Source organism: Apis cerana, linkage group LG3 (genome assembly GCF_029169275.1).
Source record: "Apis cerana isolate GH-2021 linkage group LG3, AcerK_1.0, whole genome shotgun sequence".
In the NCBI taxonomy this organism is placed as follows: Eukaryota; Metazoa; Arthropoda; class Insecta; order Hymenoptera; family Apidae; genus Apis; species Apis cerana.
In genome coordinates this window covers 10,197,765-10,215,644 of record NC_083854.1, presented here as the reverse complement: position 1 = coordinate 10,215,644, position 17,880 = coordinate 10,197,765, and the positions used below count along the sequence as shown (strand labels likewise).

General features: G+C 24.6%; 2 protein-coding genes across 11 annotated transcripts in view; one reads left to right on the top strand and one right to left on the bottom strand.

The window, feature by feature from the left end:
- Window positions 1-227: 227 nt before the first annotated feature.
- LOC107998174 (protein RER1) lies at window positions 228-10,631 on the top strand. 8 transcript variants are annotated; one of them, XM_017057282.3, is made up of 7 exons: window positions 228-538; window positions 1,413-1,496; window positions 1,661-1,765; window positions 1,841-1,937; window positions 2,155-2,372; window positions 2,557-2,630; window positions 5,352-5,655. In XM_017057282.3, the coding sequence occupies exons 2-7, from the start codon at window positions 1,422-1,424 to the stop codon at window positions 5,374-5,376; spliced, it is 594 nt and encodes a 197-aa protein (XP_016912771.1). In that variant the 5' UTR covers window positions 228-538; window positions 1,413-1,421; the 3' UTR covers window positions 5,377-5,655. The 8 variants fall into 8 exon arrangements, with proteins under 8 accessions (XP_016912771.1, XP_061928790.1, XP_016912777.1 ...); XM_062072806.1 differs by lacking the exon at window positions 5,352-5,655 and adding an exon at window positions 9,059-10,631 and having other exon boundaries at window positions 275-538; XM_017057288.3 differs by lacking the exon at window positions 5,352-5,655 and adding an exon at window positions 9,059-10,631 and having other exon boundaries at window positions 276-538; window positions 2,557-2,653.
- The window catches only part of LOC107998066 (diuretic hormone receptor), a 64,522-nt gene continuing 52,765 nt past the window's right edge, over window positions 6,124-17,880 (bottom strand). For 2 of the 3 annotated variants that reach the window (XM_062072802.1, XM_062072803.1), the window contains exons 6-12: window positions 16,193-16,286; window positions 15,951-16,031; window positions 14,960-15,027; window positions 13,204-13,323; window positions 9,879-10,064; window positions 7,974-8,128; window positions 6,124-7,426 (exon numbers count right to left, since the gene is read on the bottom strand). In XM_062072802.1, coding sequence (XP_061928786.1) covers window positions 7,282-7,426; window positions 7,974-8,128; window positions 9,879-10,064; window positions 13,204-13,323; window positions 14,960-15,027; window positions 15,951-16,031; window positions 16,193-16,286 — 849 coding nt within the window. In that variant the 3' untranslated portion in view covers window positions 6,124-7,281. The remainder of the gene's footprint in view (window positions 7,427-7,973; window positions 8,129-9,878; window positions 10,065-13,203; window positions 13,324-14,959; window positions 15,028-15,950; window positions 16,032-16,192; window positions 16,287-17,880) is intronic. The other variant, XM_062072804.1, reaches the window with a different exon arrangement.

Here is a 17,880-nt window from a genome sequence, read left to right as displayed (position 1 = left end):
TATAAAATATAAGAATACTAACAGAAATCTTTATATAATTCAATTTTGACTGTTTAAATTTTTTAATAAAAATACGATTTTAAGTTTCTCATTAATAATTAAATTTACATTTTTATATTTATTAAAATTATCATTAACAATATCATTATTTTGTTAAAAAGAAAGAAATAAATATTTAGAAATAATTTTAAATTAATTAATATTTATTCCTATTTATGAGGAAGCCATTTTGTTGTATAAATTATATTTATATATTCGATGTAATTATGTGTTCTAAAAAATTGAATTGGTAACTTTAATTTAAATGTTTTACCAATCATAAATTGATGTAAATTATATCATTCGTTACATAAGAATCAGATTTAATGGTTGTCTAGTTTTATGACACGATATCAGAAAGATAAGTTGAAACACCTTGCAAATTCTATAGTACGTCTAATCATAGCATGCCATTAATGTTGTGACGTGTTATTTTTTTTTAACTAAATAAACAGCGAATTAATCGCGAAAATTGGCTGAAAACGTACAAATACCTTAGGTAAATGTTATTTATTTTGGTTTTATCTGTAATTTACAATTAAATTTCGAATAATTGTAAAATGAGGAGGTTATGTGCACATCGTTCAGTTTATTTCATGCTATTGAGAATTTATATGAAAATACTATTAATATTTTAATTAAATCTTCTTAATTATTTAAAAAAATGTTTTGATAGAATTAATAAATAGAATGAAAATTAATATAAATTTTAAGTTAGTGTTTGATACAAACATTTGATCAAACTATTATTTGGAAAGACTTATATTACAGCAATCTTGTGTTCGGTTTTAATAATTAATTTTAATATTTCGATATATTAATTTCTTTTATTATTAAAAATTGCATTTATAAATAGGAATTTTACATATTCGAATGTTCAACAAGTATTTTTATTATGATTACATTTTTCATATATTTTAGTCTAAAATTTTTTAGAATTCATTATAAAATATATTATACAATTTTATTTCTAATTATCTGAAAATATATTTAATAATATAATAAAAAATATTATATTTGCTGTAATTAAATATCTAATCAAATCTATCAATATAAATAGAAATTTTTAATGTTTTTTTAATAAAGTTAATAAAATAAAATATAATTCTGATTCTGATTCTGATTTCTATTTTATTTTATTTTATAGTTTATAATTTTGAGTACATTATTTAATATCTGATTATTTATAATAAATATTTACTTTTTATTTATTTTTTTAATATTTATTTATTATATATATTTTATTTATCTTTAATATTTAGTTTAATATAATATATAAAGATATTTATTAATATAAGATGATATTTTTATATATTTATAATATTTTTAGATGATATTTAAGATTTATAATTAAAATAAAAATTTTATCGTAGAAAGGTAAAATGATGCAAGATGAGCATCTGGGTGGTCCTGCAAGACGAAATGTTTTCAGTCAAGCAATAGGAAGAATATCACAAGTATGTATTTAAATTTTTTGAAATTTTATTGTTTTAATTTTTTTTTTATTTTGTAAGTTTTAATATAATTTTTATTTTTTATAAGTAATCTTTTAAATATTAATAATATTCAGTATTATTAAAGTCTCCAATTTTATTAATATATAAATATATTTATATTACAGTTATATCAAAGATATTTGGATCTTTGGACACCTCACGTAGTGTCAAGATGGGCAGTTGCTTTTTTTCTCATATTTGTTTTTTTCTTGCGTATATTTTTGTCAGAAGTAAGTTATTATTGTTTTGAAAATTAATAATTAATTTGAAAAGGTTCAGATATATTTTTATGCTTATATTTTTAGGGATGGTACATTGTCACATATGCATTAGCAATTTATCATCTAAATTTATTCATAGCATTCCTTACTCCTAAAATTGATCCTGCAATGGATTTTGATGGTGAGTGTTTATAAATGGTATTTATGGAAATTACTATTTATTAATAATAGTATAAGATTAATAATAGTATAAGATTAAGTTATAATACTTCAAAATTTCATATAGTGATTTAATAATTTTAATATAATAATTTGATTATAATTTTATGTAATTTTAATACTTAAAATAATTTTAATTTTATTTTCACAACAAATTTTTAACAGAAATTTTTTAATAGATGGTGAAGGACCAGAGTTACCTACAAGATCTAATGAAGAATTTAGGCCATTTATTAGAAGGTTACCTGAATTTAAATTCTGGTATTCTGTGATGAAATCTACAGTTATTGCTATGATATGTACTATGTTTGATTGCTTCAATGTACCAGTATTTTGGCCCATACTTGTTATGTACTTCATAACATTATTTTGCATTACTATGAAGCGTCAAATAAAGGTAAAACCGTATATTATTATAATTTGATTTATAATATTTTTCTTGTGTTATTTTAAATTATTCATTTTTTTATATAAATTAATTAAATTTATAATATTATAAAATTGATTATTTATAAATTATTAAGAAAAAATAATTATGTAAAAAAATTTATTAAAATATGTATTTTGAAATTTTTTTACAGCATATGATCAAATACAGATACCTGCCGTTCACTCATGGAAAACCAAAGTACCAGAATCACGAGGATACTTCGAGGTTAATACCTTCAAAGTGAATAGGTGTGAAGTATGCTTGTTGATGGAGGTGCATAAGTGTGTAGATTTCTATTTTCCCAATATCACAATGGAAAAAAAAATTTTTAAATTTAAAAGCAAATAGATTCTTTTATCAATGACATTACATATGAATAAAATCATTGCCTTGTATAAGGAAAGGTTTAATCCATGAAAGATGTAATACTAAAAGTATAATATTATGTGGTATATAAACTGAATTGTCGCGTAATATATTTGTATTATAAAAACTTGTATAAAGTATTGTTAGGTTATATAAAGTGGTCACATAATAATATGAACAATACAGCAATTGTTAATATAATATTAAATTAACATTGAATGTAAAGAAAACAAAAATAATTCATACATGTAAGGTATCTCGTAATCTCAATACTATAATATCGTTTTTTTCTTTTTTAATACAGTTTTCGTTATGAACATTTCATGTAGAAGAATTCTATTGTTTCTTACATCTTTCCTTATATATTTAAATTTTATTTGAAATTTATCCTGTTGATTTTATCATCTAAAAATAATAGTATTTATTAAAAATAGTGAATACAAATTAGTCTTCTTTTAGCTAACAATAAGAATATATTTCAAATTGATTAACTTTACAAATTTTTTCTTTATTAAAAAGAAAATCGAAATCTTTCCAACTACTCATAGTACATATTATAATTCGTGATAGATGGCATTTAATTCTTTCTATCAAACGGATTTATTATTATGAAACAATTTAGTCCAATTTAGTTTAATATAAAACATAAGACATGCTGTCTTAATGAAATTGTGTTCTTACATTGATAGACGTATATTAAATGATAGTTTAAAACAACACATTTAATGGAATAACGCATACCATTTACAATTTTGCTTTAATTTGTTTCTATATAAATTTGTATATACGAAGTTATTTAATAAACATTCACGGATCATCTGATGCATAGTAAATAAATAATAAATAGCGTTATTAAAAGGGATAATTTCTAAAGGTCCAAAGATCATTTTTCACATTATGTTATCACAATGTTTTATATCAATTTCACAAATTAAAAGAAATTATATTATTTTTATTTATTAAAATTTATAAATATATATTGTATTGTATTTAAATATTGCTCAAAAAATTTTCGAATTATTTTATGAATTACTTTTTTAAATGTGTTTGTTATTCATTTTTCTAATATTTTTTAATCATTTTAATATGAATGACTTTGGATTATATCAAACTTTAATATATATAAAGTACAAGTTTGCTCAATTATATTTGAATATCAAAATAAAGTTTTCAGGACATATCAGGTACCATTTCTTCGATTTTTCATCTCATTACTTAATAATAATTATCTTTTTGGATCTTTGGACAAAATTTAAATCCCAAGTAATGTTCTTGTTACCGGGCATAATATTACTTTGTCTTTTATATATATATATATATATACATATATATGTATATATATATATATATGTCATATTTTTCCAAAGATAGTTAAATCATTATTTCATAATATAATATCGATCATAATGTAATGCTCTTAAAATTTTGTATAGCTACATGCACACGCATAAAATTTTGTGTAACACCATTTTATAAATCTTAATAGATATAAAATATGGTAATCGGTCATTTGATATCATTAAATAAGATAAAATGAAAAATTTTGCGATATGTACACGAATTTGGGAATATAATGATGCCCAATGTTTTACGGAAGCGATTGTTAATACGTATTTACAATATATTTTCGATACTCAACAAAGCTTTCTCGCAATGAAGTCAAAATAAATAATGTTTTCATTAACAATTTGTTATAATAATAAATATTTTTTCTCTCTTATTCAATCTTGATACGTGATATTTGTTTTATAAATATTTTATTATTAATTTTATTTATTTTTTTCTTTATTTTATTATATTTCTAAAACGAAAAAAGAAAAAAATATTTAACATAAACGAATTATATATTTTTTATTGTAATATAGTTAAGTTTTAAAAGTTTTTATTTTTTCAAATGTTATTTGTTATTGTAAATTTTTAAATCTTAATTATTAATAGATGTAAATACTTAATAATAGAAAAGGAGAATTCTTGTATTTGTTTTTACGGATATATAAATTATGTTTTAACTTACTTAAAAAATAATTTGACAGAATTTTTAATATTTAAGATTTTTTTTTTTCTATGTAAATTTGCACCAGAGATATCAACACATACTATAGTATGGATGAATATTTTTTCGAAAAAAAATTTTTTATGATTCTTTTATTTATTTACCTTTTTTTCAATTGCAAATAGAAACTGGGTAAAATAATTAGAAATAATTTTAATAATAGTCTAAAACAATTTTTTATATGATCTATTTATCATAATATATTTATAATAAATATAAAAGAATATATATCTATTACATCGAATGGTATTAATAAATTTTAAAACACATAATCTTAGGTACGTTAACATAATTTATTCATACCAATATATATATAAATTTTAGCCAGTTTTATTTGCAAATTTTTCTCAAGAAATTTTTTTTCTTTTTCTTTATTTCATATTTATAATTCATTTTAAATATTATCATTTAATAAATTGTCGACAAAAAGATTGATAAGATAAAGATTGTACCATGTTCTGGATGATGAAGAAACAAAATGGATAAAAAAAAAAAAAAGAATTCTCACAAATTTTTCTTTTTTACAGGAGTCCCCCCGTGGAAATTTGGTGATGGGTGTCGTAGAATTTAAAACAGCGAAATTGATTTTCCTCCGAATACGAACGTGTTCGCGTTTTTCCTGAACATTACGTTAAAATGAAATAAAGAAATTAAAGAAAGGAAAAGAAAAAAAAAAGAAGGAAAGAGGAAAGATATAAAGGGAAGCGAGTATGGAGGGAGGCGAAAGTGAGGCGAGCACGAATGGATGTGTGAATGGGAAAGAATGAGAGGACATCTTTTTCCTAACGCAAATGGTAATTCGAAATAAAAATGTTAACTCATTGCCGCATACCTTAGGATCTTTTTTAATTTCTCCAACCATTCCTTACGAATTGATACATATATATGTCGCAAAACTGGTGGTATAGATCAAGGGGTGAATCCACTACTGATCGGAAATTTAGAATTGTTAATTTGTATACTTAATATATCTGGTAAAATCCAAAAATTTAAATTAACATATTTTCGATACACAAAATTTTTGTTTATATATTATTTAATCTGTTAAATTAATTAAACTTATTATTAATATTTATTCTAATTATAATCGTGATATTTATTTTAAAATAATCCAGATTCAATAAAAATTCAAAAAATTCAATAGCAATTGCATAAGAATTATAAACTATCTTGCAAATTAATTTTTGATTTCTTTTGATTGATATTTACATCGTTATTTTATCGAGAATTATCTATATATAATAGTAATTTATTCAGAATAGACGCTCTACATTTTTGATTCATTTTTTTTTAATACAGATTCACCCCTTGCATCACTAAAAATTCGAAAAATACTTTTATTTTCGTTCGTCTATTTATTTTTCTGTTTTATTTTAATTTTTAATTCAATTTAAAGAATTAGAGATAAATTTAATATTTTTATTTCAAAGATTTATTAAGCATTTTTTTTCATTTGTATTTTAACAGAAATCAAAGGGATTAAACATTTTTTAGATGGTTTGTTATCTCACAAAAAAGAAGCAATTTTATATTTTATATTAAATGTTTTGATACAAGTATTTTTTAGGGAGATACAGATTGTAAAGTTAATTAATTATTGGTAATCCTATAAATATATATGTATATATAAATATATTATGAAAGAAAGGATTGATTGTAAAACTAAAATCAACGAAAAGGTTAAAAGAATTGATCACTTCATTTGAAGTATCGTTTTATTGCATTTGTTTTCGGATATTTTTACATATGAATGAAATTAAATCTATATTGTTTTATTAATTTATTGCGAAAATGAAGAAAACAAATATATATATATATATGTATATATGTATATATATGTATATATATATATATATAATGTACTCATCAATTCACAATCAATTTATATCATAAAATATTTGTAAATTAAATGTGATTGTATGTAAAACAAAAAAAATGATTCAAGAATCTAGTAAAAATTAGTTCTAACTGAAAATGAGAGAAAATGAAAATATCAAAAAGGCACGTACATATAGCATAAGCTATAGTAAATTAATAAATAAATATTTTCACGTTTTTCTTTCGATTCTTTCATAAACAATTCTTTAACAAGATATATACGTTTCAATCTTTTTCTCCTTCAGTTACTATTCCCTCTTGCTTTCATCGCTTATAACATTCACAATAATTAATTCACTTTCTAATCCATATTCCTCCCTATAACTATGAAAAATTCGTAAACATATTTTTTTAAATAATAAACAACTATTTCCCATCTTATCAGATAGGCATTTCACTCTCCAAATATCAGATTAAAAAAAGAGTCAACGGTTTATACGAAATAAAGAAATAAAATAGAGATATTCTTTTAGATGTTGATTTAGTTTTCGAGTATCTCTTTTTCAAGTGCATGCAGCTTGAAATATTTTTCGACGATTAATCGATTCTTCGACGAAATTCCTTTAATCAAAATCATTCCTACTCGTTCATATCCTCCGAGATCGCCTTCTTCGATTTATCTAGAAATGTGGTCGTCGAGTTTAATCCAACAACGGTTGTGGTCGTCGTCTCGCTTACAGACGAGTCCCTTTTTCTGTATGGATTCGATGGCGGACAGTACAATCTGTAAATTAAATCGTTAACGAAATCCAAAAACGTCTAAGTATATTAAATCGTCCCCATTTAAGCGTTTTAACTTTTCATATTATATTCTATCAATTATTCGTCGCGAGTTTTTTTTTTTTTTATTTTCTTCGAGCGAAAGGTGCGAATATATTTGAGAATAAAACTTTGAAGCGTTTCTCTCGAGAGTCCATTTCTTACAAATGGACATTGCATTGTTCAGAAATTAGAAATTTCAACGCGGTAAATTTTCACTAGCGAACGATAATTCTCGAGAATTTTATTCTCGAATATATTATAATTATTAATCCTCCAAAGTTGTTTTTCGCAAGTGGACGATTACGAAATATTATTATATAATTTTTACATTCGATGCAGAGTCCATTAACGAAAAATAAACTCTCGAGAGGAATTCTCGAAAGTTTTACTTTCAAATGTGTTGTTCGTGATCCAATGAAAATATTCCTTTCGAACGAAAATTGAACGACGTCAAACGAGGTTAAATGAGAGTTAAGTGATTTATTAGACGGATTAAGGGAATAGAATACCTTATACTCTCTGTTCTTGAACGGGGAGACCAATTGTTATAATACCTTCTTTCTGTGTCCAGATCGCGGGCTGTGGTCCAACGTTCGATGTGGCTTTTCACCGTGTTTCGTACCTCGGTATTCAGGAAACAGTAAAACAATGCGACGAACAGTCCCTGAAAATGATAAATATTTGTATTTCACCCGTGATATTGGTGATTCTAGCATTTTTATCACTTTTAAAGGAAAATTAATTTTCCTGTCGTGGACTCTGTGTCTTTTTAATCAATTTGTTATCTATTAATATAATATAATAATAGCGTTCTATTACAGATTGAGAATGGTTGAAAAGTTGAAGAGAGAATTTTGGAGTTTAATTTTGAATAATTAAGATTAATTAAAATTTGAAATTAAGTCGAGAATATTAATTGTTAAAAATTTTTTTTCGTAGATTATTATCAGAATATATAAAATATTTTAACTTTTTTACTTAATACTCCAAAGACTCTTTATTCTAAATATATATATTTTTATTTTTTAATTTTAAGAATTTTTTTCTTATTCGTAGAATTATTTTCGAATTGTTATAAATTTTTCTTTTTTTTAATAACGAAATTGATATATATAAAATTTTTCTTTGTTCGCGAAGAACAAGTTTGAATTTTGATACAAAGGAACAGATAATATGAACGAAGAAATTTTATAAAAGAAATATTACGTAATTTGGTGATATAAAATTATAGGTTTGTGAATTTTACATAAAACTTGCCAGATTTTCTTAGAGATAAGTATTAAGATCTATGAGGTTTCAAAATTCGCCATTTTAAGTGAAATATCAAAAGAATTTATGAAAAAATATTTGAAAAGAACTCGTTTTCAATTAAATCATAAAGAGAATAGAAATTCTTTTAAAATAAACATTATTTAAATATTTGAATTGTCGAAAGACCCTCCATCTTAGCAACATTTTTTTGAATCTTTTCTTAAATTTTCTTTCTCTACTTAAGAAATTATTATTAATTTTCCAACTGCTTTGTTTCTTATAAATATTCAATTATTATGTTTCTCTATAAAAATCTCAATTTTATCTTTTTCTATTGTTTCAGAGAAAAATCTTGGCATTAATGAGGAAAAGAAAGATCCCAAAATCAGGAATTAAAATTTCATAAGTTTCAAAATTTAAACAACAACGAATCGACACGAATTAATTTTTTCCCCAAATTGTACGACTTTATTGCAAAAAATAAAAAGAAAATCAATTCTCGATTATATAAGATACATTCGTATAAATTTTTATTGATAGAAAGAAATATGAAGATGAAAAAATAAAAGATTACATTGATTTGATAATGTACAAACATGTTAAATACAAATTGTAAATATCATATATTTATAAATAAGCACAAATAATAAATATACGAAACATTGTATCTGTATTATATAGTAGAAATATATATAGAAGAAAAAAAATATTGCAATTCGAACGAGAAAACAATCTTTGAAAATTAAAATCGACATAACATTTTTAATGTTATCCAAATTTTCAACTTTACTCATTCGCTCTTATTAAAACTCGAAATGGACATCTTATCTGATATATCTAAAATCCTAATTAATCTTACAAAAATCAAAAGCAAAATAAAAAAAATAGAAATCCAATAAAATTGAATTCCTTCAATTTTTAAAATCGAACAAACGTGAACAAAATCTTCTTACGTCTTAAAATCGTCTTGTCGTATTAAACGTTCACGGAACAGAAGATAAAGAGAATTAAACAACGATCAAAGAGAATTCTCAAACAGTATATTCACGTTTGATCAAAGGTGGAAGTAACATCTCGCGATGAACCACTTTCTTTCTGAATTTTTTCCCTCCAAGCGAGGCGAAGTTTTTGTAACGAGATATACTTTTTCCTGGTCGCATTACCTGGGAAGAAAGTAACACGGCTCGAGCGTAGGAGAATGCATTAGCAACCTGACCCTCGGTCGGTCCTGTTAACACCAGGACGTAAGTCACTCCGAGGAGTGGTATCAGAACCAGCAATGCTTTGCTCGCTTTCCTGTATTGCTGAGTTTCCACGTTCGTCGCGGACCAGAGCTTCGTTATCAGCACCTGCAGGAAAGAAAATTTTACAAGGGTACAAGGGAAAAATAAATTCTATGAAATGGGTCGAAATTTGATTTTTGGATATTTTTTAAAAATTTTAAATTTTAAAATACTGGCAATCTAAAAACTAGAAGTAGTTTATTCCTTTATTTTAAGGAAAAATAACAAAGCGTGAGTTCAAATTGATTTTTTACAATCGTGAAATTCGAATTAGAAATTATGGAAATTTGAAACTGTTCTAAAGCTGGAAGTTTATTTTTTTTAAAAAAATGATAAGTAATTAGAAGTAGGATTTTAAAATGATTATTACAAATGAGTGATAAAATGAAAAAATTAAATATATTATCTATGAATAATTATGCTAAAGCATTTAAAAATTATTGAATTAAAGATACCGAATAATTACCTCCGTTTTAATTATTAAAGATAGAAACAAGAAATATTTTTGATTTTTTAAATAAACAATAAAATGTAATTTTCAGATTAATTGATAATAAATGTAATTATATAATATAATTTTAATAAATATAATTTTATAAATGCTTAAAAAAATAAACAAGAAATTTAAAAATGGAAGAGTATGATTTATTTATTTATATATAAAAAATCACAGAAATTTTAATCTAGAAACAAACAAATTAATATATTATAAATTGAAATTTAAAAACTGTATTAATCATTATACTATTTATTTTTTTAAATATGTAATTATGTATTAAATACATAAATATGTATCATTTAAAAAAATATAATGTAAAAAGAAAATAGAACTATTTTTATAATTATTTTATTCAATTTATTATCTAATTAATATGCATTAAATAACAAGTTCTTTTAAATTTTAATAAATTAAATTTAAATAATCTTAGGATTTACAACTTGTAAAACTATTACAATTGATAATCAGTCTTAAAAATGATGTAAAAATATTATAAAAACAATTAAAAAATGCAATAGAAATATAAGTGCAATTTTTCTTATAAAAAAATATGTAAATTGTAACATTAATAATTGTAATCAATTGTTGATGATATATATTAACAATAAAAAATATAAAAATTATTAAATAATTGATAAATTATAATTGAAAAATCATTTATCGATATCGATTTTGTAATATATATTTAAATTTATCTGTCGTGACCTCGCGCGCGGCGTACGCTTAATGCTCGAAGAAAGTATATTATGGTTTAACATTCAGTTTGTCTCGAACTACCGCGAGAGACACATCGATTCCATCGATCCAATCAAATTGAAAATTATCTTTCAATTATAATTTATATATATAATATTAATTATAAATTAATAGAATTATTATATTATTATATCGTTTATTATTTAATTTGTTATTAAATTTTAATTTTTAATTTTTAATGTTTTTTAATTTTTAATATTTTAATTTTTAATTTTTAATTTATACTTTTATTTTTTGAATTTTATTTTAATTTAATTTTTAATTTTTAAATGTTCTTTAAGTTTTAATTTTGTTTAATTTTTAATGTAATTTCAATTTTCAATTTTATTTAACATTACTTTATTATTATTATTCTATTATTATTATAATTTACATTAATTCTTCATTTTTAATTGAATTCAGTTTTTAATTTTTATTTTTATTATATTTTAACTTTTAATTTATTTTCAATTTTTAATTTCAGTTTTATTTAATTTAACTTTTAATATTTTATTTTATCATTAATTTACATTAACTCTTGATTTTTAATTGAATTCCGAATTTCGAATTTTTTTAATTTTTTCGTTATTTTTTTTGGCTTTTTATATTATTTCTTGTTGAACATTCATTTTTTCTCTTGTATTTGTTTTTTCTCTTTTATTTTCTTTTTCTTTTAGTAATGATTGGAATTGCTATTTGTAACATAAATTCAATAATTAATTAAATTTTTCTTATTTCGTTTTAAATAGTGAAATATATTTTTGATACGGATAATATTAATAGATTTAAGATTTAGATTAAGTTAGATTAAGTTTCATCGGACAACGGGATAAATTGCGATCGACAAATGTAACAAACTTTTCTAAAGATCAATGTAAAAATCAAAAATGTTTAGATTTATTTATACATAATATTTATTTCTTATCTTTTTTATATCCCTTTTGTTCATTGTTTTAGTTTATTTTTCACGTTTTATGTTTTTCTAATTCGTTCAAATTTAATCATTAATTTTTAATAATATCTTGTTTTTCTTTACTTCAAATGGATTTCAGATGTAGTCATCTGGTATCGATTTTTCAAAGATTAATTTTTTAGAAATCAAGTTAAGAACTGTGTAATATGTGTAATCTAATTTAAACTTATTCCTTTTGGATATGTTGATTGTTTAAAGTGAACAATAGATATAATTTTATCAATATACTTTATTAATGTTCGTTGTGAAACATCTTGGAAACGTCATATGATGATTATTGCAGTAGAAAAGTATTTTAAAATTTTAAAAAGCGGTGTCAAGCTATTATATTCACTTGCATAGAGATGGCGTTAATAGTTCATTCTATCCTATCTCTATCTTTCTTCCACTATTTTCTATTCTTTTTTTCTGTGTTTCATTTGCGGCATTCTGAAGATGGCGCTGATTTCAATATTTTTAATCTATTTCCATCCTTCTCACTATTTGCTCTCCTTATTTATATTACTTTCATCTGCAACACTTTAGATGGCACTGATTTCAATATTTTTTTTATCAATTTTATTTTATTTGTTTTCCTTATCTATATTTAATCTTCAAATTCATTCAACACTTAAGAGATAATATCAATTTCTGATTGAAAATTCTAACGAAACGTATTCCATTGAATTTATATATCTTATAAATATTTTTGACATTTAAATCAATCGAATGGACAATTTTTATCCTATTCTTTTATTTTAAATTTTCTAATGTTTTATCCAATCTTAACATTAATTTTCTGTTATCTTTAAATCCTATTACGCGACATAAATCCTCTTAGAATAATTTACGATATTATTGTAATGTTATCACGTATATCATTATACGTACACATATTTCTCAAATATTTCAGAATTCGACAAAATATCTTTTCTCGTATCATTATATCATTATTCTTTATCACTCACGTTTGTTTCTCTCATTCAATGAATCGAGATCGAGAATTCACACGTACTCACCCACATTATCATAAAGAGGAACACCACGTTCACGCAAAGAACCAAAATAGCCGGGGCTTGGTAAAACCAGTCATAAGCATGCGATACCATCCAGGGACAATGTTTGCCTAGCGCAACATCCTGTGAACATCGTAAGTTACATTTATTAGTTGAAACTGGGCCAATTCTCGAGTTTAATTTTACGGGGTAAACACGTTCTTTTCCTCGGTGGTAACATCTCGTTTCTCGATGATGTTTCACCTCGTTAACTTCAATTATTTGCCATGAATGTTGGAAAAGTCACGTTGCACGACGAGAAAGAGAAACACAATTAACGTATCGAGTTTTCTTTGAGAAAATTAAAGGTATTAATAAGAGAGGTTGTTGCACGATGAGCTCGTGCAAATTCGTGGAAATTGTCTGATACAAGTTATTCAATTATTGAGACGTCAGATTGTTAGGAAAATTTTGGACAACGTGAGATGAGTTGAGAAACGGTTGTAGAAGTTATGGAAGTTTGGAAATCGAGCAATATAAATAACATTGAATTGGATTAATAGATTTATAGAAATGGATTTTTAGTTTTATTTAGAATCGAGATGAGAGAAGTTCAATCGGTTTGAAATAATTTTTCAGAAATGAAAAACGAAACTTTTATCCCTGCGGTATTACTTACAGAGATATAGCAGTGATGCATCAACACTGCACCTTCTTCCAACTCTATAAAACTTAAAGTTGTGAGAATTCAAAGAAATTTGATATTGAACTTCGAAACTAGAGACGTCCCTTCGTCCCTGGAGTCACTCATGTAACATCCTTATTCAACTTTATTTTTTATTAATAATTTCATCGATATTTCTTCACTTTTTATTCGTATAAAAATGTAAGAAAAGTAATATTAAGAGATCAACGCTGAAACTTTTTTTTATTATTATTAATTATTAATCGAACAAGAAAGTAAAAGAAAATCAACAAGATGATCATAATCAAATTCCACCTCCACGATAAAAATGATCACGTGTATAAGTATCAACTTATCACAATTTCCACGTATTAAATATATTTGTGATACGTGTATATTAACTAGGAGGAATTATCTCTTTCTCTTCCTATTTTTTATCGATTTCTTTATTCCTATTTTCTCTTTACGTCACGTTGTCATCATTGTGGATCGTGTCTCGAAACTTTTATCCAATATTTCCCGATACTAGCACCGGAAATTGATACGTCGACAGAATCCCTTGGATTTTTGATCTCGGGCATTCTTTTTGATACCATACATAGGATAAGACGTAAAACGTGTTATTTTTCTTATATAAATTTACGATATTGAAAGATCCCATTTTCTTAAAATTTCTACATACATAAGCTTCTTTTAAAACGTGTGGAAACTATGTTTCTTTTTTTTTTTTTTTTGATTCAAGATTTTGATTTAGAGATTCTATGTGGAAAAAGAAGGAAGATGAAGGTATTAAAAAAAGTTTTTCAAAAACTATTATATAGTTTTCCAATATTCTTACACTTCTCTTATCTTTCAATATTATCTTTCAATATCCTGATTCAAGAAGAGAATTATTAGAAAATTAATCGTTCAAAGAATCTCTCTTGGAGAATTTACGTGGCTTGATTTTATCAGTTTGAAATAAAAATTATTAAGACTATTTAACTGTAAAAGTTCTGCGATTTTAATTAAATTTACGCGATATCTCGAAATTTTGGCAAAGTTTGTGCGATAATAATGATTCATCATCAATGGTTATGAGTTATTTTCTCGTACCTGACTCGTTGCGCTCTGGTCCAGTGATTTGGCGATGCACCACATGGTGATAAACAGAATCGGTATACCTGAAATCATATCGATCTTGTTTATGCAAAATATGCTCGAGTAATATATTACCAACCAAAGTCATCAGAACAGAATTAGAATAACTTACTTATTCAAAAGTTACAAGAAATGAGACTAATTTTTATTATTTTTCTTACGTTAAAAAGAAAATTGAATAATTGAATATTTTATCAAGAAGATTTTTAATAATCAACGCGAATATTAATTAAAATTAAAATATTTGTTACGAAGCGCAGTATATTCTCAGTAAAATAGTTCAACAAATAGGGGAGGAAATTAAAGGAAATCACTTTGACATAACATACTATGAGGGATCATAGGAATGACGAGCGAATTCATCTTCTTCCCTTCCAAACTTCATTATTTTATTCATCGAATCTCGTTTCTTCTTCGTTAACTTTTATTATCTCTCGTACTTTTTTTTTTATTTTTTTATTCCAATTTTTTTTTTTTTGCACCAGTGTGCAGTATGTAGCTCAATAACGGTCGATATTGATTTCGGAGTGCTTTCAATGGAAGCAGGATTTTCTCGATTATTAGAATAAGCTTCGCACCTTCTGTGCGAAATATGAATTTTGCAAAAAAAAAAATATAGTCAAAAAAAAAATTGCTCCCCGTGCAACTTCCCCTTCCTCTTCCCTGCCGCACGAAATGTATAAAGCGTCACGTTGATGGTACTCTCGTTTCCTCGAGTTTAGGTTCTTCGTTATTCCAGATCCAGTGAAAAATCGTCAATTCCGGATATTCGATAATCGATCTCTCAGAAATTTTTATTTCTACATTCTCATCGTCATTTCGAAACGATCTATATATTAGTTGAAAAAAAATTAAACGTGCGATATTTTTGTTGTTCGTGACATTTCATTATGATCTATCTTTTTTTTTTTTGAAAAGAAAAGATATGAGAAACGTGAAACTTTACCCCAGCCTATAATAAGACACAGCCTCAACTTGATATTGTCGCCCGTGAAAGTCTTTACGACCAACAGATATAGATAGAGACCTGGAAGAATAAGCGTGCGATTAACGTTGAATGGATACTAAAAATGAATAAACGAACGAATGAAATTTGTAATAGATATTGTTCGGAAAAGAAAAATGTGAAATCGATTCGAGTGACGTACTTGGATACTCGTGAATTATACTCGAGAAAAGTGTGATTACCTTCGACGAACATCCAGAAGTAATTGGTCAGTTGGAAATAATGAAACAGTGACAGGAAAGCGACGCAAGTCGGTACGTCGGGTTGCATCGAGACCTGGAAAAAGCGATGGTTTGATTCAAAATTCGCGCCAGAATTATATCGTAAATCCGATTGGATGTTTATGTGAAAGAAAAAAAATGGAAGACATTGTTAAATATATTTCATATCTCTATTTTAGGGAAAATAATTTAGCGTTTTAATTCACTAAATGAAAATATGTTGGGTAAAAAAATGTATCTTTTTTAGAAAAACATGGAGTCGAGTTTTTATTTTTTTTAATTTATACTATTTGAACGAAGTTGTTACTTTTTTTTTTTTTTTTTTTTAATAAAAAGACGATAAATTTAATCAATACACTGCATATGTGAAATTATATTTACTTTGTCTTATTTCATTTGTTTTATCCGCTTCAATAATTGATCTAAAATTTCTAATTGATCTATATTTTATTACGATCATGACTTTCTTTTATTTGACCGACCGCAATTATCTTATTCTACTAATATTCTTACTCAATTTCTCTGACTATTATTAACTGATCTTTATTACTTGCCCGATTCAAATTTACACTTTTATAAAGTAGAAACGGATATAAAAACATTCCTCATTATTCAATAAGAAGTTGTTTCATTACTTCTTTAATATCGTTAAAATTCTTGTTAAATTATAAAATCTTTAACACGGGGAATAATTTTTTTTTTTTTTTCCTTCACACAACCATTCCGTCTGTTAAATTCACGTCACCGAAAGCATAAAAATGGCGGATGGATTGGTAATTAAAAGTGGCCGGTGAATTGAATTTTACACGGAGGCCAATTTTATCGTTCGTATCGGCCTTTTAATTATCGAAAAACCAAAGGCGCATCGGCCATTTCGCCGTAATTAATTTTCCTTTCCACTGGGGCTCGTTACCGCGACTACCAGATGTTTCACCATCGACGAACAAACATGTTTCCGGTCACATTGGCAACTAGCTTTCATCGGCCAAGAAAGGAAATCGCTTTTCATGTAATTCACCGATAAAATGTAAACCCTGAAAATATCCGCTGAAAATATCCGGCCTAAACTTCATTTTAAAATTTGGAATTTGGAATTTCGAGACTTCGCGATCGAGATCTTTCGTTTTTGATTTTTGAAAGTAAGAATTTTGAAAGTAAAGTTACTTTTCGTTTTAAATTATAAAACAATTATTTTCACGAGCTTTTGCGTAAAATTTCTTCTCCGGTGAATTTATCTTTTTTTAATGAGAAATCAATTTTGAAACGCTGTTATGAAATTTTGTTGATGACAATACACAGAAATATCGAAAAAAAATGTGATGATAAAATTTCATGTTTTTTAAAATATCAAATTGAAAAGAAATCAGAGAGTGAAATAACAAAATGATAAATGGCGCAGAAAATATTTGTCGATATGACAAGAAATTAAATGTAACAATATGAAAAAAAAAAAAAAAATACATACGCGAAAATTTTTTTTATTTAATGTATCTGATATAACGTATTATTTTAAATCGTGAATGTTATTATTGTGTAATTCTCGTTGATAAATCGAATTAGCATAATTAACTCGATGGAGATGTTTCATAACTCATGCATATTTGCTGTTATAATATTTCATGGGTTATTTCAACTTGTTTAATAAAGGA